The sequence below is a fragment of the Canis lupus genome, chromosome 11 (assembly GCF_048164855.1).
Source record: "Canis lupus baileyi chromosome 11, mCanLup2.hap1, whole genome shotgun sequence".
NCBI lineage: Eukaryota > Metazoa > Chordata > Mammalia > Carnivora > Canidae > Canis > Canis lupus.
Genome location: NC_132848.1, coordinates 24,458,021 through 24,479,834, shown reverse-complemented (window position 1 = coordinate 24,479,834; position 21,814 = coordinate 24,458,021). Strand labels below are relative to the sequence as shown.

The 21,814-nt window shown below is 47.9% G+C and overlaps 1 protein-coding gene and 2 long non-coding RNA genes across 8 annotated transcripts in view; 1 reads left to right on the top strand and 2 right to left on the bottom strand.

Annotated features, from left to right (window-relative positions):
* EFCAB6 (EF-hand calcium binding domain 6) overlaps positions 1 to 9,086 on the bottom strand; it is a 234,115-nt gene extending 225,029 nt beyond the window's left edge. For 3 of the 5 annotated variants that reach the window (XM_072843612.1, XM_072843615.1, XM_072843614.1), the window contains exons 1-3: positions 8,940 to 9,085; positions 7,200 to 7,391; positions 991 to 1,082 (exon numbers count right to left, since the gene is read on the bottom strand). In XM_072843612.1, the coding sequence (XP_072699713.1) occupies positions 991 to 1,061 (71 nt within the window). In that variant the 5' untranslated portion in view covers positions 1,062 to 1,082; positions 7,200 to 7,391; positions 8,940 to 9,085. Of the gene's footprint in view, positions 1 to 990; positions 1,083 to 7,199; positions 7,392 to 8,939 lie in introns of all 5 variants that reach the window. The other 2 variants (XM_072843616.1, XM_072843613.1) reach the window with 2 other exon arrangements.
* Positions 8,809 to 10,344, top strand: LOC140642702 (uncharacterized). Of its 2 annotated transcripts, none has more exons than XR_012039132.1 (2): positions 8,809 to 9,119; positions 10,227 to 10,344. It is a non-coding gene; the product is annotated as an uncharacterized lncRNA (long non-coding RNA). The 2 variants fall into 2 exon arrangements; XR_012039131.1 differs by lacking the exon at positions 8,809 to 9,119 and adding an exon at positions 9,444 to 9,584.
* A 5,598-nt stretch (positions 10,345 to 15,942) lies between these two features.
* Positions 15,943 to 20,572, bottom strand: LOC140642699 (uncharacterized). Its single transcript, XR_012039118.1, has 3 exons — positions 18,743 to 20,572; positions 17,718 to 17,753; positions 15,943 to 17,604 (listed from the first exon to the last, which is right to left on the bottom strand). It is a non-coding gene; the product is annotated as an uncharacterized lncRNA (long non-coding RNA).
* Between the last annotated feature and the right edge of the window lie 1,242 nt (positions 20,573 to 21,814).

Below are 21,814 nucleotides of genomic sequence, written 5' to 3'. Positions count from 1 at the left end.
TCAGAAAGGTCTCTTCAATTAACACCCAAGACCCTTCTGACTGTCCCGTGCCTGTCTTCCCTGTTAGACGATTAACATCATGACGGCAGGGGCCACATCTGATTTTGGCAGTCCAAAAAATAACGAACGTTAAGTTTAACTGAACCGAGTGTTGTGGTTTTGTGATAACTTCTATCAGCGGGAACACAAATCCTAAAGAAAAAGCTGACACCATTTTGTTTGTAATGTGCCTTCTAAATCACGGACACAAAAATCTAATTTCAGAAAGTGTCTCAGAAAATCCACTACCTAGTGACCATGCTCAGTCTCACCCCCACACCTAACTCGATGACAGATACGGCAACAGGCAGCAGACAAACAAGTGGTGTCAGGAAAACTGACCGCCCGTCGGCTGTCAGACAGCTGTTCCCATCTCAAAAACTGTTTCCCTGGCAGCCTTTTGAAACGGACGAGCTGGAAACCATTCCGCTCCCTCCCCCAGCTCCTGTGAGCAGACAAGGAGCGGTTAACACATCCTATTTATAGTGCAGCCAGGCCCAAGCTAGTCCTAGGATGCTGGCAAGGCAAAGTCGCCACGGTTGCCCACCGAGTTCAGCAAGGGAAAGTTTTGCTGCTGCTGCCACCTATCGGGGGAGCTGAGCGTGTGGCCACCGGGAAAACCTGCACCGCTGGCCCCGTGGTGAAGCAGTTTTCTGATGTCCCCAGACTTGTGGAGTATTTGTAGTCACGTTGAGCACTGAACTAAGAACACTCAACTGTAAGATGTATAGACACTTGCAGTTCTTAGACAATTTTGGCCCCAAAAATCAGCATTTAGCATGTGCTTGCTGCACAAATGACACAAACCAGACAGAAATGATACTATCATCATCAGCTTGTAAGAAAGCACTTTCTCTCCAGGGAGGCCTTACACCCAACACGGGTACGGCGAACTGGCCACCTTCTGCCCCGCCGGCTGACACGAGCGGTCAGGGACGCGAAGCGGCTCACCTGGCCTTGGTACTGCAGGATTTGGTGCTGTTGATTGTGGAAACGTGTGTTTTGGTGCTATTCTGTTTCATTTCCTTCAAAATTAACGACTTCTGAATTTGTGGATTTTGAAAAATAAGAGAGCAATGAGTTAGCACAGATTGGCAGGCAGATTTTCTTATTTACCTTACCAAGCTGCAAGAATGGAGTCTCTGGAAAAAAAAAAAAAGAATGGAGTCTCTGGGTCTGCAAAATAATCAGCTGATTTTGCAATTTACTAGAGAATTGTGTCAAAAACCTGAGGCCAGGGGCACCTGGGTGGCTCAGTCCGGGAAGCGTCTACCTTCAGCTTGGGTCATAGACCCAGGGTCCTGGGACCAAGCCCCGCATAGGGCTCCCTGCTCAGCAGGGAGCCTGCTTCTCCCTCTGATGCTACCCCTGCTTGGTGCTCTCTCCCACACTCCCTCTCTCTGTCAAATAAATAAAATAAAATCTAAAAAAAAAAAAAAAAAAAGCCTCAGGCAAGTCCTCTAAACGAATTCATACTAAACTGTTGGTTTCCCAGGGGAGTGATCTTATGTCAACACAGTAGGAGCACCACTCATCTGCCCATGTGTAGATCACACACACACACACACACACACACCCCACAATCACACACGTAACCCTACAAAGTCCTTCATGGTATCACAAGGCCATGCAGGACGACCCTTGCCTACTTCTCCGTCTGTCGTACCCCTTCCCCTGGCCTTGGTACTGCAGGATTTGGTGCTGTTGATTGTGGAAACATGTGTTTCCATTTCCCTGAGCCTTAGCCACAGTGACTGTTGGCTGGCCCTCGGACAAGGTCTTCCTACACCGAAGCTCTGTTTTCAAGGGTGGTAGCGCCCCCCTCCAGGCCACTCATCCTTGTCTCGGGTCTGCCTAATTGCACTCTTCCTCCTTGCAAAGATCAGTGGGTTTGAGCATCCATCAGAACCACCCAGAGGGCTGGTTAGGAACAGATGGCTGGGCTCCAGCTCCAGATCCCAATCCTAGATCTAGATCTTGGGAAGGGTGGGGCCTGAGAACTCGCCTCCCTAGAAAGTTCCCAGGGGATGCTGCTGCTGTTGCTCCCGCCCAAAACCAATGCCACAGATGTCAGTTCAAATAACACTTCCTCAGGGAGCCTTCTTTGGTACCCCCACATTAGGCCACGCCCCCATTACACACTTCCACAACGACCTCTGTGGTCCTTTGTAGCCCTTCGCTCAGTTTTATCTGTATGAGGATAATATAGTTAATGCCTGTCTCCGTAGACTTGACATTCCAAAAGAGCAAGGGCCAAGTTAATTTATGTCATCAGTATACCTCCGGATCCCAGGCCAGGGGCTAGCAGTCAGGGGTATTCAAACTCACTGAGCAAAAGAATGAACTTGCTTCCACTTTCAAACCTTGGTAAATCAAGGCAGGAATCCCTGTCTTTGATTCTGGCCTCCAGCTCTCTGACCAATTAGCAAAGACCGTCAATTTACTTGCAAAACACTTGTCTATCTATTCCTTGTCCCTCTCCACCCTTAACATCACAGCTGCATTCACTCTCACTCATCTGGATTCCAGGAAGAGCCCCACACATTGCTTCTGGGTCCCACCTTCTCCCTGTAACCCATCCTCCCCCGTTCCCACTATTTATCTTTCTAACACGCAGAAATAGTTGTGTTACTCCCTGGCTTAAAAACATGCCGTGCAGAACTCTACATGTGTTAGAATCTCACAGAACGATGTGCCGAGAGGAAAAAAAAAATGAGTGCATGTCAAACTACTGAGACTTGAATCCAGTCTGTGCTTTAGTGACGAGTGCTGTCCTGATGGCGTCATCCTGATTTTGATCGTTGTACTATGATTATTCTGTAAAATGTTATCGTGGGGGCAGAGGGGAGACTGGGGGCACAGAGGAACTTTCTGTACCAATTCTGCAACATTGTGAGTCGAAAATCATTTAAGTTTAAAAAAGAAAAAAAAATGCAATACTTCTCCAGGGTATCCAGAGTAGTCAAAACCCTAATTGTGGGGGGAAAGATCATTCATTCCCAACATTAGTGACCTGCCCCCTCCCTGAGCGACCACCAGATGCCAGTGCTCCACGAGGGCTGCCTTTTCACACAGCCCTCCATGGGGGCCGTGTCCTTCCTCACCTCTGAGCTTGGTTCATGCTTTTGCAAGGATTCCCCCCAGCTCCCCTGCCTGCACACTGCAATTCACTGGTCAAGATGGAGGGCACAGCCCCTCCTTCGTGAGGCCTTCCTTCCTGTCTTCCTTAACCGACACTAATCATGCTTTTACAGAGAATTTGGTCTCATCATTTTGTTCTGCCAGTAGTTTCATTTAATAAAGAAAAGGACAAAAAGGTCAAAAATACTATAATCCCAGTCCTTTGCTGTGGGGCCAGGTGGGACAAAAAGCATAAAGTAAAAGTATGGGTACCTCCCAGGCCATCGCTCTAGCCCTACTTCTATGTTCACTCTGACTCTCTGCTTCCAGACCTTTCCGTTGGCTCTTCAACTGTGGCCCTTGCTGATTGGTGAGCCCCTCCAGTGAAGGGATGGGCTGCTCTTCACACCCGGTGCCTACCCCACAGCCAGGTACTCAGGGAGCTTTGTTCTCGATGGACCACAATGGACAACACCTAACACTGCGAGGGCAAGAAGACTGGGCTAATCTAACTCTTGATTCTGGAAGCTAAGCAGTGCCCTGGGCATAAGTGTGGCACTCTGATGAGTTCTATAGGTCATCACTGGCTTCACACCACTGCAGTTTAGAATTCTCTGTATTTGGAGACATTAATTAATGACTTCAGGGGTGCCTGGCTGGCTCTGTGGGTGGAGCATGCGACTCTTCGTCTCGGGGCTGTGGGTTTGAGCCCCAGGCTGGGCACAGAGATTACTAAAAATAAAATCTTTTAAAAAATTACTTCAGAACTTGGTGAGGTAGAAATTAAGAAGGCTTATGAATCCAATGCCCCTACACAAGCACCAAGTCAGAAACCATCAAATACACTTCTTAGCCACAGGCAAACACAATTAGAGGGCTATTTCACGGATACATTTGTTTATTTGCCAGATAAGTATTAATGTCCAGTTTTTAACAGATGCTATTTATATCAGAATCATAACAAAAGTGCCATCCATCTGCCTTGGCATCCAGAGAAAACATAATTCAACACAAGAGTAAGAAATGTGTGCAGCCAAACAGAAATGGCATCAGAAGCAAAAATTGTTGGAACTGGTATCATGGGGTAGGAGGGGAGAGATTGTCACTTGGAAAAAGTTGCAAGCAACACAAAAGATTTTGGCAGCTAAACCCGAATACTTGAGAAAAATCTTTCTGCTTGTCTAATCTGATATCATATGGATGTTTTATCATATTTTGGGACACATCCCCTATAAAGTTCTCTTTTTAGCCTTCCATACACTCAGTCATTTACTGAGCATCTACACTTTGGACAATGGAAAAAACAAAGAGTTTAAAGTTAAACGTGGGGTCCAATTGGTTCCACTATTTCCCATCCAGCTCCCAAGTTAATTAGCTTCCCTGGACCCAGTTTCCTCATTTGCAAAACAGAAACAACATCTCTCTTAAAAGCAAGTATTCTTAACCTGGAATTTAGGGTCCATGTGCGTGTTTCTGGAGATCCTCAACCCTCTGAGATTATTTTTGTTTAAAGATTGATTGATTGATTGATTGATTTGCAAGAGAGTGCAAGCAGGCAGAGGGAGAGGGAGAAGCAGACCCCCCGCTGAGCAGGGAGCTTGTGTGGGGCTCAATCTCAGGACCTCAGGATTATGACCTGAGCCAAAGGCAGACACTTAACTGACTGTGCCACCCAGGCGTCCCAAACCCTCTGAGATCAAATGCAAAAGTGTTGTGAAATTTTCTAGAGAGAGGATATATTGCTTTCACCAGCTTTTCAAAGGTCAAGGGAACCAAAAATGGTTAAGTGCCAGTGCTCTTCAGGCTGCAGAAGAGTCCGGGATAACGTATCTAAATCACAGGACACATAGTAGGTTGTGGCCACTATTTGGTAGCTGCTGTTATATTTATGTCCTGGGAACACACAGAACGTGGATCAGAGGCGCAGAAACATGCACAGTTACGGCGTAAGTGGTGAGTGTCCTCTCAGGGTTTTATAAAACCACAAAGGAGGGAAAAACTGAAGTTGGCCCAGAAAAAACCCAAGCTGTAGAAAGTGACAGGGCAGAGGCATCAAGAATATCAGGACAGTGACGTGACCCTCACTGCAGTATCCTTGATGCCTAAACAGGTCCTGGCATATAGCAAGGGCTCAATAAATAACTGTTAAGTAAATAAGCAAACAAATTACTAGAACTGACCCAGGGTACAGGACAACAGTATTTACAAAGTCCTAGGGGAAAAATAAAATTCAGGTGTTACTGAAAACCATTAACCATGCAGAGTTCTTTCATCACACACAAATGTAGTAGTTCACCTCCTCTCCCTAACTGTGAGGACATGGAGCGTACACCTTAGCCATTTGGTAGTAATCAATCCCTGTCCAGGCTTTGTGATCAAGACCTACACGTTAGAAAAGCTTTAGTTTTCCAGAGGAATTAAAATGCTTGATTTGCAGGGCAGTGCGGGGGGCACCTGGGTGACGGCCAGGCGGCTCTGACTCTTGATATAGGCTCAGGTCGTGATCTCAGGGTCATGAGATCAAGTCCCACATCGTGCTCTGCACTCAGAGCAGAGTCTGCTTGTCCGTCTCCATCTCCTTGCTTGCTCTCACTCTTTCTCTTTCAAATAAGTAAATAAGTAAATAATTTTTTAAAAGATGCTTTAGTTGTCTGGACAAAATAAATTCAATTTTCTCTCTCTCTCTCTCCTAACTTTCTTTTTTCTTGAGTTTACAAGAAGCACACAACTAAATTGGCTACCCAACTATACTAACAATTATGGACAATCTGAGTATTTTCTCTCCTCCTGATGTTACTTTTCTATTCTATTTGTAGTCTTCGTGAGCTTGATTACCATGTGTTTATTTTATCATATTACGTTTTTTTTTAATTTTATTTATTTATTCATGAGACACAGAGAGATAGGCAGAGACATAGGCCGAGGGAGAAGCATCTCCCTCCCTGTGGGACTCAATCCCAGGATCACAACCTGAGCCAAAGGCAGATGAGCCAACCATATGCCCTACCGTATTACATATATTCTTAAAGGTCATCTCGAAGTCTTGGGGGACTAGAGAGCATATAAATACTTGAGTGCCAAAGCACTAGTCAAGAACACAGACGTTCTGCGATCCTGGAGTAGAAGGCACACTCTACCATCTCTCTGCTTGGAAGATCCTCCACTTCTCTGAGTCTCTTGCTTCATCGACAAAATGAAAAAAGCAACTGTTCCCTTCTGGAAGGAGGTGGTGAGGACTGAACTTGAACATGGACATGAGGCCCCACCAGGCTGTGCCTGGAACACAGTAAGTGCTCGGTAAGTACTAGCCAGGAATAGCAGTGGTCACTGTAGGTCTAGCAGCAGAAGCAGAAGTTATAAAAGTACAAATAGATGCAGAGAAGAAAAACAACCAAAACAAAGTGAACCAAAAAAGAGATAGTAAAAGGTCAAAACCAAGAGATAAAGAGGTAGAAAACAAAGCTCCTCAGTACTGGAAGTTGAACATACTGATTGTTCTGTTTAGACTTTTCTCAAACAGAACCCTTTCCTTTAGAGCTCCTCTCCCAAACAGTGTGGATCCTGGGTAGTATTTCATTGAAGCTGAATTAATATTTAAAAGTTACAAGAATCAGGGACGCCTGGGTGGCTCGGTGGTTGAGCGTCTGCCTTCGGCTCAGGAGCTGATCCCGGGGTCCAGGATCGAGTCCCACATCAGGCTCCTCACAGGGAGCCTGCTTCTCCTTCTGCCTGTGTCTCTGTCTCTGTGTGTCCCTCATGAATAAATACATAAAATCCTAAAAAAAAAAATGATAAAAAAAAGTTACAAGAATCCAATCTCTGTGATGGTGCAAGCCTACATCTAAACACACTTCACAAAAAGGTCAGTTCGCTTGTGTATTTGAAGGAAGAGAGCAACTGTTAGCTTCTTGCCTCACTTGCAGTTTCTCGCGTGCATTGTACAGTTTATCTGACAATCCTGGCAGGCGAAGGAGCCTCCAGGAAGACCTACAGTGACTCCCAGCAACTGCTACCCTCCAACGTTTACTCCTGATACACACCTGTGAAGAAGCTGTATTAGAGCAACTGTCTTGTCAACAGCCAGTTGCCTCCCAGTGGCTTCCTGCGCTGGGCGGGCACCGGCCCACTGAACATCCTCCTGGAGCTGGTTCTGTCTCCATGTGCCAGTCAGCTGCAGGAGTCACAGCGAGAGCACCGGAGAGATCTCTGTGCACCGGGAAACAGGTGGATGGCTGCAAAAAGGGGAGGGAAAGGCCAAAGTTGGAGAGCAAATTTAAAGTCTCAAGTAAGCATTTCTTGACAGATGTCTGCAAGCACCTCCCGTGAGCCAAGCACGAAATCGAAGGGGGAGGGAAAATGAAAGTACAAATAACAAAAATAACCCTGGGGCTCTCAAGAAGCTCCTAGTAGGCTCCAGTGGGAGGCAAATGTTCCCAGATAATCCAAGGGGCCATGCTTGTTCCACTTTCACAACACCTCGCCCCCCACAACCAACCAACCTAGCCAAGGAAACATTGGTTGAATTAAAGACAATAGATAAAAGAGTCGAAGGGACTATGGCATGTGAGAGACGAGTTCATTTACAGCATTTCTGAAAGTCCACCCATTTAGAGGCACATAGGACTCGAGAATCATTAAATTGCCTTTAAAAAAATTGATAAGAGACACACAGAGAGAGGCAGAGACACAGGTAGAGGGAGAAGCAGGCTCCATGCAGGTATCCCGACAGCAGGACTCGATCCCGGGTCTCCAGGGTCACACCCTGAGCCGAAGGCAGGTGCTCAACCGTTGAGCCACCCAGGTGTCCCTAAATCTCTTTTTTGAGAAATAAGTAAGAGTCCTCTTAACTGGGACAAGGCATTCTGAGAGGCAATGATTTTTAGGAGGGAAGGAAAGGGAGGAAGGAGGAGGGGGAGGAGGGGAAGGAGGAGAGGGAGGAGGGGGAGGAAGGGGAGGAGGTGGAGGGGAAGGAGAGGGAGGAGTGTAAAGAGGGGCAGAGGAAGGGGAGAGGGAAAAGGGGGAGGGGGAGAGGAAGGGGAGACAGAGGAGGGGGAGACGGAGGAAGGGGAGGAGGGGGAGGAGGGGAGGGGGGAGATGGATGAAGGGGAGGAGGGAGAGGGGGAGGAGGGGAAGGAGGGGAAGACGAGGAAAGGGAGGAGGAGAGGGAGGAGGGGAGAGGAAGGATGGGGAGAGGGAGGATGGGGAGAGGGAGGGGAGCGGGAGGAGGGGGAGGCTTCAGCCAATGCTCTTCACGCTCTGGGCAACAGCACATTTCAGAAAGCGCTTTCCAGATAAACTGTCTGAGGGAGACCAGGATGATGGTGCTCTGGGTACACAGAATGTTCTAGAATGACCAGGGATGATATATATATATATATATATATATATATATATTTCTTTTTCTGAAGCACGTGACACAAGTGCCAGGTGTGCCGTCTGGCCCTGCAGCTCGCTAGCTGCGGGAGTCCGGGCAGTGCCCTTCTCGCGTGGGCGCAGGACCCCTGTACCAGGGGGAGGTCACGATCCTTGAGACCAATGAGGTGGGGGCGCGAGAGGGCGAGGGCACCGCCAGCACTTCTCGTGGGGCCCCCGGGACCACGGCGACGTCAGCCCGTGCGGGGCCCGCGCCGCCGCCCGCCGCCCGCCGCCCGCAGGAGCGCCAGCGCCCACCACGGCGGCCGACACGCGTGCGGGCCGGCGGGCCCCTCAGAGCCGCCCGCCCCGGCCCTCCGCCTGCCCTCGGCCAGCACGCGGTCTGGGCGCCGAGCCGGGCGCCTTACCCGAGCCCCCTCGTCGATCCTCCGCCTCGCGGGGCCGCCGCACAGCGCGCCCCCCAGGCCGCGCGGCCACAGGAGCCCAGCCCACTCGCCGTCTCTAGGACGCTGTTGCCCGAGCAACGACGACACTCGCTGATTGGACGAGGGGTCCGCGTACCCTCCAAGAAGCGGGACTCCGATTGGGTAAGCTGGCTTGGCCCGTGCTCCGCCCCCGCGGGAGGCACTTCCGCCGGAAGCCTGTGCCTGGGGCGCGGGAACCCGCGGAGGGTCCCGGCCACGGGCGTCATGGAAGCGGGTTTGTGTGACGTGCCTTCGCGTTAGCTGGCGGTCGGGCCGGCGTCGAAGCGCGGGGCCTGGGGTCGGGAGGGAGGGAGGCACGTGGGTGCGGCGCGGAGCACGTGCCGGCGGTCTTGCGACGGGCCCGCGGGAGGCCGAGAGCCGCCGGGGGCGGTGGGGGGGACCGGCCGCCCCCCTCCCCTCCCCTCCCCTCCCCCCTCCCCTCCCCTCCCCCCTCCCCTCCCCTCCCCTCCCCCCTGCGCGCGCAGCCCCCCTCGGACCCCGCGCTCCGGGACGGTCGCCCTGATGAGTCCCATTTGGCAGATGGGAAGCCGAGGCCGGGGAGGAGTTAGAAGCGCAGCTTGCTCGCCGGTGCGCAGGGGCGTGCCGGGGCGGCGCTGCCGAGGAACCCCCTGCTCCTTCGGGGCCGCGCAGGGGCGCCGGCCGCACACCGCGGGGCAGGGGTAGGGCCAGGGGCAGCGGCAGCGGCAGCGGCTCTTCCCTCCCTGCGAGGGGCTCGCCCTCCGCGACCTCCCGCGCAGCTGCCGCGGCCTGGGCCCCGCAGCTCCCGAGGCGCGCATCTCTTGTGCTCTGGTCCCAAAGGAGGCCAGCCCTCCGCGTGTGCCCCGAATCCCACGCCCGTTGGCCATCCCCATCCCTGGGACCTCGTTGCCCAGCGCGGCCACTGTGCGCCCAGAGTGTGCCCTGGGAGCCCCTGGGGGTCCTGAGGCCCTTGGGGGTCGGGGGGGTCCAGAATCGGCAAAACTAGTGTCAAGGGGGCCCCTGGGGGCTCAGCCGGTGAAGCGTCTCTGCTCTGAGCTCAGGTCCTGATGCCAGAGTCCTGGGATCGAGCCCCGGGTTGGGCTCCCTGCACAACGGGGAGTCTGCTTCTCCCTCCCTCCCTCCCTCTCTTGCAAATAAATCAATCAGGTCTTTTAAAACAAGACTTTTCACAGTAGTATGAAGATGTGCCTTGCCTTTTCACTCTTATTTTCTCGTGGGTGTGTGCATTAGCGTTTTCCAGAAGCTTCAGGATGTACGACACTGCCACAGATTGAATGCAGACGAAGACCAGAGAATCCAGCCGTCTTCTATCAAGTCAGATATTAAAGAGATTTACAAAAATCTAGAACTGCCTCTCTCTTCACTAAATGTTTTTGGGAAGCGTGATAATTTTTCTCGAAAATGTTAATATGGTATGGGTTTATTAGTATTTTAAATGAATTTGTAAACAAATACTTAAAAATGTTTATCCGTTAAGCTTTCTGATAACGGCAAATATTGACAGAACTTGCAAACATCAAAGCTCTTCGGGGTCCCCTGGACTTATCAAGGGTGTAGATAGAACCTGAGGCTGAACGGTTGGGTCCTTAGATCAAAACTTAGGTCACTGCCTCTCTCCCGTAATGACCAAGAGTCTCCTTCCATCTCTCTTTCTCTCTCTCTCTCTTCCTCTCTTCCTCCCCCCACCTCTTTCTCTCATAAAAATGCTCTAGAATCTCACATCTTTACAAAAAAAAAAAGGGGTGCCTGGGTGGCTCAGTCAGTTGTGCCTGCCTTAGGCTCAGTTCATGATCTTAGGGTCCTGAGATCAAGCCCTGCATCGGGCTCCCTGCTCAGCAGGGAGCCTGCTTCTCCCTCTCTTCTGCCCCCCACACTTGTGCTCTCTCAAATAAATATTTTTTAAAAAAAGATTTTCTTCTAGTTTCCACCCCATTTCTCTGCTCCCATCTACCCCACTTCTCTGTAGAGTTGTCTATGCTTGCTCTCTCTTGTGACCATTCACCTTTGCTCAGTCTTACCCGATCTACTCCCTGGGGCCTGTTCAGTGTTCATGAACATTTCCTCTGTATCTGACTTTGCCTCCCTTGACCTCTCAGTAGCATTCAGGCCAGTTGATCACCCTTCTACCTGAAACACGCTCTCATCACTCCTCTGAAGCCAAACAATCCAAGGTTTCATCCTAAATCACCCAACTACTCAGTTGTCAGTCCCCACTGTTGATTTTTCCCCTTTGCATGGCCTTCGGACCCTGTGGTTCCTTTGGCTCTGACCCAGGTGGTCCTCTTACGCTTATCGCCAGCCTCTGTCCCTCCATGGTGTGTATTAGAGACTCCCCGGGCTTCAGCCATTCACACAGCCCTTGCTTGATCCTCTGACCTCCCTCACTGTTACAATCTGTGGCACCACTCAAACCAGGAAGCCTTGTGGTTATCCATCTATGATCATTGCCTCCTCTACATCTAGTCCTTCAAGTCCTCTTGGTTCTTTTTTTTTTATGATTTTATTTATTTATTCATAGACACAGAGAGAGAGAGAGAGGCAGAGACACAGGCAGAGGGAGAAGCAGGCTCCATGCAGGGAGCCTGATGTGGGACTTGATCCTGGGTCCCCAGGATCACACCCCAGGCTGCAGGTGGCGCCAAACCGCTGTGCCACCGGGGCTGCCCATCCTCTTGGTTCTAACGCCAGATGGAATATGTATGCTGTGATCTTGTTCGTTCATTCTCTCCAGCCTCCCCACGCTGCCCTGCCCCCTGAGGAGCCTTCACTGTGGTTTCCAAGGGAGAGAGCCAAGGCAGGGTCAGCAGGCTATTTTGTGTAGTTTCAATAAGACCTTTATTACCTATGAAAGTGGCTCACCCTGGGAGCAATGCCCACTACAGTGTTTGCAAGTCCCATGATGTCAAAGCATCAGGAAACACAAAAACAGGGAAAATACATGTTATCCCTTTGTCTATTGATGGGCACTTGGGTTGGTCTTTTCCCTACAACCAATAATGCTGCTATGAACACTGGCATACAAGTATCTGTCTGAGTCCCTCTTTTCAATTCTTGTGGCTGCATATCTAGGAGTATATATCTTTTGGGTGTATATCACTAGGTCATGTGATAGTTCTTAAGTTTTACTCTTGGAGGAATCACTAAAGTTTTTCTATAGTGACTGCAGCATTTCACATTCCCACCAACAATGTGTGAGGACGGTTCCAGTTTCCCCACATCCTCACCAACACTTGTTATTTTCTGGTTTGAGGGTTTGGCTTTATTACTACCACAGCCATCCTAGTACCTTGATGTGGTATTTCATTGTGGTTTTGATTTGCATTTCCCTAAGTCATTAGGGAACGCTGTTGGCCATCTTTTTCATGGGCTCATTGGCCATTTGAAGATCCTCATTGTAGAAATGTTTATTCAAGTGAATAAATGGGAAACTTTTTTTAAAAAAGGAGAAAAACTCCTCTTTCTTCCCTCTTCCCTTCTTTCCTGTCCCCTCTCTAATAAGTCCTAAAGTCTGATGGGGCAGAGATAAACAGTGTCTGCCACGTTAAGGGAAGCCATAGGAGTCCAGAGTGGGATGTGACCCAAGTGGAGTGAAGAGAGCATCCACGTGGCAGGGTGGGGCACTGGGGATGGGAGATGGCCTTGTACCAGGGAGACCGATCAAATAAATAAATATACTAAGAATAACAGAAGCCAAGTGTCTCTGTCTGAAAAGGTAATTACAAATATGAACAGCAAGAAAGCTGGAAAGAACCTTGAGGTACAGGATTAGGATTGGCAGTACTGGTGTGAACTCATGGTTTTCAATATAGGGAGAGGTTGATATAGAAATAAATGTATATGTAAATCGGGCAGCCCCGGTGGCTCAGCGGTTTAATGCTACCTTCATCCCAGGGTGTGATCCTGGAGACCGGGGATCGAGTCCCACATCAGGCTCCCTGCACGGAGCCTGCTTCTCCCTCTGCCTGTGTCTCTGCCTCTCTCTCTCTCTCTCTCTCTCTCTGTCTCTCTGTGTCTCTCATGAATAAATAAAATAAAATCTTAAAGAAAAAATTAGGTTTCTATAATCAATTAAAAAAAAAAAGAAATAAATGTATATGTAAATGTATATCTGTATGTGTGTGGGTACGCATGTGTCCCCTGGAGCTCTGCCCACTGTGAGACCTGGGGTGTCATCCCAGTGATAATGGGCAGCCCCAGTGCCCAGACCCTGGATTCTGAATATCTTTTTCATTTAAAGGAACCAGAATTTTCTGGAGAAATGGAGGATTTCAGGACCAAAGCAAGGAAAGTAGAGATGAGTTTAGAATATCTTATATCATAGAGCAAGTGCTCAAAGAATGACGGAGGCATGTCAAAAGCACACAGAAACCAGCTTGAAGGGGCTCCTAGTAGCCAAATTACAGACAATTTAAAAATCAAAATGCAAAACGAACATAATGTATCACAACCACTCGATAAAACATGCAACCTTGAGTCCCTGCAAATATAAAAATAATAAATGAATGAATTGAAAGTCTAGTAAGGAATGAGATACAGTTTCAAAGTTTCTCCACAAAACGCTTATTAATTACAAAGTGGATGAAGAGTCTCTTACCATGAGAAAGCCTGACAGATTCCACCTTAATCAAGTGATCGAAGTTAAACAGCAGCAAAGGGACAAACTAGGATCCCGTGCGATCGTAAAACACAATGAGAATACAGCATTTCTGTGATACTCCCGCCAAAGATGCAAGCCTAGACCTAGTCATCAGGAAAACATCAGATAAACTCAGATGGGGGACATGCTGCCCTCTGCAATCTTCAGAGTGGAGGGTCAGGAAAACTAAGGCTGAGAATTGTTTTGAAGTGAAAGACACTTGGAATTCACGTTCTGACCTGGATCATACGAGACAGGCATGGAATGACCGGCCCAACCAGGCAGGGGCCCGGGGCTGAGATGGTAGTAGTGAGTTCATGTTAATATCTGTATTTAAAAAAAAAAAAAATCTGTATTTTGATGGTCAGACTGTAGTTATGCAGAACACTATCCTCTTTGAGAGACACGTACACTGAAATACTTGGGGTGATGGAACCACTTACTCCCAAATGGTTCAGGAAAAAAACTGTCCTTCCCACTAAACATCCAACTTCTCTGTAACTTTGTGGTTGCTTTTTAAAAATGATAAAGCAGGGCAGCCCCAGTGGCCCAGCAGTTTAGCACCACCTTCTGCCTGGGGTGTGATCCTGGAGACCTGGGATCGAGTCCCGTGTCGGGCTCCCTGCATGGAGCCTGCTTCTCCTTCTGCCTGTGTCTCTGCCTCTCTCTGTCATGAATAAATAAATAAGAAATCTTAAAAAAAAAAAAAAAAGTTTGCCAATCTTTGGTCATTTTCATGAAAGAGAATGACCAGTAGTTTCCCTTTTTTGTAATGTTCTTATCAGATTTTTAAAAAGATTTTATTTATTTATTCATGAGAGACATGGAAAGAGAGAGGCGGAGACACAGGCAGAGGGAGAAGCAGGCTCCATGCAGGGAGCCTGATGTAGGACTCGACCCCAGACCCCAGAATCATGCACTGGGCGGAAGGCAGGTGCTCAACTGCTGAGCCACACAGGTGTCCCTCTTATCAAATTTTAATAACAAGGTTATACTAGCCTCGGAATCAGTTGGAGAGTGCTTCTACTTTCCCAGCTCTGTCCAAGTTTATGCGATATTTGTGTTTGCCTATTTTTCTCTGAAAATTTCGGGAAATTAACTGGTAAAGGCATTTTGTCCTAGAGTTTTCTTTGTGGGAGGTTTTTAAATAATTGGTTCAAGGTTCTGTGTTACAAGACTACTCAGATTTTCAGTTTCTTCTTGTGTATATTTTGGTAACTTATGTTTTCCAAATATTTTGTCTACTTCATCTTAACTGTCAAACTATTGGCATAATATTGTTTGTAATGTCCCTTTAGTATAGTGTCTGTGGATCTAGGGTGACCAACCAAGGGATAGGGGGCTCTCCTGGGACATGAGTCCTTCAGTGTGGTGCTAGACCTGGAACAGTCCAGGCAGATTGGGACAGTTGGTCACTGTAGTCAGATCCAAAGGGATACCTTGTCTTTCTTTGGTTTATCAATGGATTAGACTTTTCAAATAAAATCACATCATTGAGTTTTGCTCCCTATTTTTTTCTTCCTTCTTTCTTTTGGATTTAATTTGCTGCTATTCTTTTCCTAGCATTATGATATATATAAATCACTGTTTTTTACCCTTTCTTCTTTTTAGGGCATGTGTTTAAGGCTATAAATTCTCTATAAGCATGATTGTACCTGCATCTTCTAAATTCTGATAGGATAGATTTCAATTAATATTCGATTCAAAATCTTGCTTGAATTTCCATTGCAATGTCTCTTTTGACCCATGGTAGTATAAAGCTATATTAAATTACAAACATTTTGGCATTTTCTAGCTACATTTTTGTTATTGGTTTTCAGGTTAATTCCACTGTGGTCCAAGAACACAAAAGTGAGATTTCAGTGTGTTGAAATTTTTTGAGACTGACTTTATGGCTCACTATATGATCAATTTTGGTAAATATTCTATGTGAACTTGAAAATAATGTGTTTTCTGCAGTTGTTTAGTGAAGTTGTTGGGTTTTTTAATACAGTCAAGTTTGTGAGTTGAAGTTTTCCATTTTTCTACTGATTTTTTTGTTGTTGCTGTTTATACTTTCAGGTTCCATCAGAAATGACACTAAATTGTATTTAGTGTAGGTCTGCTGGTAATGAATGAATTCAGTTTTTATCTATCTGAAAATGTGTTTATTCACCTTCACTTTTGAAGGATCATGTTCTGAGTGTAGATCTCTAAGTTTGCAATTATTTTTGTTCAACATCTTAAAGATACCATTTAGCTATATTCTGGTTTCCATCATTTCTGCTGCAAAGTCTTCTGTGTCATTGTTACTCTTTCTTTTCTCCAGAAGTCAAGATGTGCTTACATGTGGTTTTCTGTCTTTATCTGCTTGGGTTTTATAGCAAATCTAGAATTTGTGTCTTAATGTCTTTCATCAGCTTTGACAAATTCTCAGCCAGTATCTCTTCAGATACTGCTCTGCTCCATTTTCTTTTCTGTGGCAGTGAGCCTTGTTTTTAAAAATATATTCTGTGGCTCTTTGTAATCTCCAGGATTATCTCACTATTGTTTTATTTAAAGTATGCTTTTGAAGGCATATTTAAAATGACATCTAACATGTCCAACACCAAAAAACACAATGGCATAGCCTAGAAATTTACTAAATCTGTGTTAAATTTCTCTCTCTGTCTTTCTCTCTCTCTAATTCCATCAAATGTCTGCTTGTTCAAAACCAGCATAGTTGCAGCAATATATTGTTCAAAATAAAGTGTCATGATAAGCTGCTACATGAGAGCCTTTGTAAGGATTCTAGTATTTAGAAACACTCTTTTCTGAGGGAAAATTATAAGTGAAATATCCTGATAGTTGCTGTGTTAGCAAACAAGGAATTTAGCAGGGACTTAATATATGTCTTTTGAACTGGATCTGAACTCAGTAGGTGAGTGAAACATATAATTGGGGTAACATAGCCAAGAATTGGGAAACTCAAAATCCTCGTTTATTTCCTTGAACACAAGGATGATTTTTTTCATGAATTTAGGTGACTAATTAGATCAATCTGACATGAGATTTAGTCACGTTTATCCTCTTTTTCTTTTTTTCCTAAGAGCATCTTCACTCCAAAGAGTTTTCCCTGATCCTGGAAATTTTTTCACTTCCACAAAGAGTTAACTTAGGTGTTTGTTAGTTACAAGATTTCAATTAACTTCACTTGTTTATTGTCCTGATAAGCCCCTAAAGTCCATTAGATTCGGTTTGGTCTTTGTTCACCCAGACCAGAGTTCTGCAATGTGACAGTGGCCCAGGGAGTTTGCAGAACACTGCTGTCTTCCTTGACTATACCTTCCACAGAACATTGACAGCTACCTTAGATGCCTGTAGTAGATCTACTTTCAACAGCGCTGAACCTATTACCTTGGTCCAAAATACCATTTGGCATCCTTTAAATTTCTAATGCTCCCTGCCCAAGGAATCACTACAGTCTCCACCACTTATTCCTATGCAGGAATCTGCTGCTCAAAACCTTTAATGGTAATCTGGAGAAGCAAGCCATGGGAAGTTGGAGAAAATATTTGCACACTTTCAACAGCCAACAGACAGCTCATCCCCTCAGCAATCAAGAGGAAGCTCGGGATGACGGAGAGCTGTGCGGCAATAATCCTCGGTTCCTCCCTCCAGGTTTTGAATACTCACCACAATTCTGTACACCTCAGGGACTTAAGTTCAGCCTGAAATCATTTCACGTAATCAATAATGATGTTGTAAATGGAAGTTATGCCTTCATGTGGAGAAATACGCAGCAGGAACTGATTAACCCCTAAGAAGTTAAGTACTGTTTTCCACTTTCTCTATTAATAAAGGAAGGAAGGAAGTGCAGACATGTGGTAGAGATACATAATGCACCTAAATGAGAGTTGACAACTTCCCTGGAAATCCACTATGAAAAGATTGCTCCGACTGCTGTCCTTTTGATGGCCTCATAAAATGGAGATCAGAGTTTTCTGAGCTGTCCTTTGAAGAAAAAAAAATTAAATAAAAATAAATGAGGTATAAGTAGCTCCTTTGGAAAAGCTACTGTGGTTATTTTGTTCTTTACGAAAATAGATGCTTTCTCTGATATTTACCTTGACGGCTGCTGCAGCTGCTCATTTTAGTACAATCTGCCAGAAATTAAATGGCACATTTTAAACACTGTCACTACAAATAATTATTATTTGTAAATGGGGTCATTTTTGCCCCTGCTTTAGGGTGACGCGTGGACAGAGACTATGTGCAGGCTCCGTGTAGCATGTCTGCATGTTTTCATTCCCCTGCGGTGTGCTAACGCACTCATGAGCTTTTGATTTCCTGTAACTGGTCGTCTCCTTTCATGGAACCAAGAATCAAAACATCAAAATCCACTTATCTTAAAAAAAAGAAAAAAAAATCCACTTATCTTGCTCCTGAACAAGACTCCACAGTGTGGAATACTGGCATTTAGAATCTTAATGAATCCTGCCCTCTGAACATTATGTTACAGCAATCTTGGAAGAACGGCCCACCCCTTGGAATAAAGCAGCAGTTGGAAAATAATTTCATGTTCCTACACCTGGGCAAACCCCCGACAATCACAAGTAATTCTCTTTGCTAAGAGCCAGGATCTTGCAACAGCTTGTAATTAGTGCTGTTTAGCATTTAATTTGCCTTTAGTTAGGTAACAAGCATTTATTGATTACCTGATAGGAATGGGGCACTGTGCTAAGCACAGCGTGGTGACAAAGTGACAAATGAGCACCGTCTCTACTTACATCTACTTGGGGCTGAGAATATAGATCTTGGAAAGGAAGCCTGAAAAGTTACAAAATGTTTTCTTAACAAATGTAAGCCAATATACTATTCCAGGGGATTAACACTCCTTCAGAATTGAAGGTTCTAACACCTGGCACGCTCTATTCTGGGGAGAAAGGTGCTGGTTGCCGCATCCTGTCTCAAGGTGGGAGTGGGACACAGCAGTCACCCATTCTCCAGGCTGAGGACGCTTCTGGCCTTCTCTGGAGGCCTCACGTGTGGCAGAGACTCCAGGGTAGAGGCAGCCCCCAGCCACTGAAGGTCTGGCTGCTATAACTGTCAGCCCTCCTAACATCTCTGGTAAGCAGGGAAGCCCCAATACCTATAGGACGGCAACATTGGTGAGCTAAGACTGAGTCATAACAGCCTCCTAAAGGTTGAGATTTAAGGCCAACTCAGATTAGGTGGTAGACATGAATCAGCAGCCCTTAGAGGTAGCAGGGAAGGTTTTCCAAGAGGGCAAAGTAGTCCATCGGGGGTGGGGAAGAGAGTCTTGGGAGTGTAGGTCAGGGCGTCGGAGTGAGCGGCAGTGCCAGGCCAGAGAGGGCCTGCGTGGCAAGCAACAAATGATGTGCTTGCAGTCAGAGATTGTTGGATGACCAGGTGTAGCTGAATTCGGCAGTCAGCGGGCACAGTCCTGCCATCAATGCTTCACTGGCCACTGCTGACTTCACCACCTCTTATGAGCTAACTCCTTCATGCCAAGGAAGAGCCATGGCCTAGCCTGAAGGAGCATGTTATGAGAGGCAGCATAGTGGCTCCGACCCCCTGGCAGTGCTCAAGGAGCAGGAGGGGGCCATCGGGGTTCTTGAATTAGGACCATGCCTGTACTGAGCTCAGAGCCTAAATCAGCATCAACCACGTTATGTTGAGGAATGGCAATACAGGCAGAGGGAACAGCCTCAGTGTGGACCCAGAAGTCCAAACAGCCAGTGGTTCTTGAGCAGAGTGAGACGAGTTCCAAGCCACCAACGTATTTGAGATTTTTTTCTGGAAATCACATGTACCATGGAGTATAAAGGAGAGAACTGAGAGACAGGAGCACTAGGGAGAAAACAAGATCTTAACCAATCCACTTCAAAGTGTTTTGGGGATGCATAAATCGGAGGAGAGAGAGTCTTGTTGGCTCTGTTGAGAGTCTTTCCTTCTGCAGAGATGGCCTTGCTTGGGTATTTTAGGACTTCTGTTCCCAGCTGGTGCTCAATACCATGGAGATATGCAAAGATTACAACTTTCAGGAGAATAAAATGCATTTTCTGGTTGGTTTTTACATTTTAAACACATTTAGCATTCTCTGCTGTTTGAAGAATGCTTTTAATAGAGCACAGATTCCTTCCGTCAATGGTGAGGGGCTGATTTAGGGACTGTGGCTCAGACATCCGGTGCCAACTAGCTCACAGGGATCCAAGTGTGAGAATCAAGTTGTCATCTGATGTGTAGATTTGGCAAAGGCTCAGCAAGCCTTGGAGATGGCGGTCGTAGGCTCAAGCTGTGTGGCAGGTGTGTCTGTGACTGATTCTCTGCCCTTGCTAGCAGAGTCCATCACTGGCTTCAAGTTCACCGGTCTCCCCCATTCGTCAGCCCCACCTGGGTGGAGTCAATGGACAGTTGGACCACTTATGAGTCACAGAATGTTTGTGCTGGGTGGAATGTCAAGACTCTTGGGTCGAGACATCCCCCTTAGGGGAGGATGAAATGGGGCTTCCCTCATGGTCCCACAGATACTGGCAGAACCAGAATCAGAGCTGGGGTGCCCGACTCATTTGAGTGTATCTTATTTCTTTCTACCTGGCGTGCCTCCTGCTGGCCTCTGCCCCCATCTACTCCCACCTGTCTCCAGCCCCAGCCCGTGGCCTGGTTCTGACATGAAGCAGTCTGCCTGCTGTCCTTGGTGGCACCTCTCTTTGCTTTGGATCTCCCCAGTGCTGGCTCTCCGCACCACTCCGCTTGCCATTTGTCGAGAAGCTGTGCACATACGCTGGGAGAGCCCACTGAGCCGAAGGATGGAGACCTGAATGAGCACAAGAAATCTTAGAGACTGTTTACTACAAAACATCTATCTGGGAGGGATGGAGACTCAGGCTGAGAGAAGGCAGCTGGTTTGCCCGGGTCACACTGCCAACCGACAGAACCAGGACTCCAGAGCCCAGGTCCTCAGATCCCCCACCTGGGCTCTCTCCATAGGTATTTGGGTGATAAATGAGAGCAGAGGCCCCAGGGAACAGAGCAGTGGGGTGCTCAATTTGAAGGGGAGAGTTACTGTAATCTGTGTCTCCAGGACCCACACTGGGACAATACAGTGTAGATGCTCAATAAACACCCAGAAAGGAGATGAAGGAAGAGGGGGAGGTGTGCCCAGCGAAGGGTCTAAGCCGTTCTTACAGGTCCTGTGTTTCTGGGCTTTGAGACAGAGGGAGAAAGACGGGGATAGGATGGGCACCAGAAACTGTCCCTCCCACAGTTACACCTACATCTGAGAAGCCAGTGATTTGTCACGAAGGATGTTCCGGGGAGGGCACCTCAGATGACCAGAGCAGGGCCCGGTTAACAGCAAAGAAAGAAGCATGTAGTGGAGGGGGCAGAGGCCCAGAGTGGTGGCTCGGGGTGGGCAGACAGGAGAGCAGCCCGGCTCTCGTCTCGGAAGACACAAGCTCAAGGGCACGCAGCAGAGAAGGTGCAGGGCAGACAGTTTCAGAAAAAGCAAAATCCACCCTAGCAATGAAAGATGCCACTTCCTCAGCAATTATTAAGTGCTGATTATATGCCAAACTCCAACCTATGGAAAGGCCTGGCACGGCCCTGCCTTTGGGCGTCACTGTCCACAGGGGGAGACAACGGCAGCGCAGTGAGGTGGGGGAGGACCAAGGCGGGGGCAGCGGAGCAGAGGGGCCGCTCCCCAGGTGAAGGCAGGGCTGCTGTCCCGGCGAGGGAGGCCGGAGCAGAGGCCCAGGCTGGGGCAGGGGCCGGAGGACGTGGCTGAGGGCACCCCAGCAACAGAATGGCCATCGCAGGAGGGGGCAAGCTTGTCAGGGACAGGGTGACCAGCCGTCGGGGACGTCAGAGGGCACTCCTCGGTGGGCGAGGCCAGGCCATCCGACCAACGTGCCACCGCAGTCTGAAAATGCTCATTCTACAAGGAAGAGTGGGCGAGGATGTTGCACGGGTGGGGGCAAGCCCTACAGGACAGTGACACTCACGGTGCTTGCCCAAGGACCCGAGGACTCCCTCCACCTGTTTCGAGCAGCAGTCACCCGCTCGGAAAAGTGGGGACCTGTCGCACACCTGGACCTGCCAGGCTGGGGACTGCAAGCATGGCCTGTACGCGCGGAGCTGAGGCCCCACAGTGGCGGCAGGGCCGTCCCAGCGGTGGCCTGATGAGGCTCCTGGCGGACGG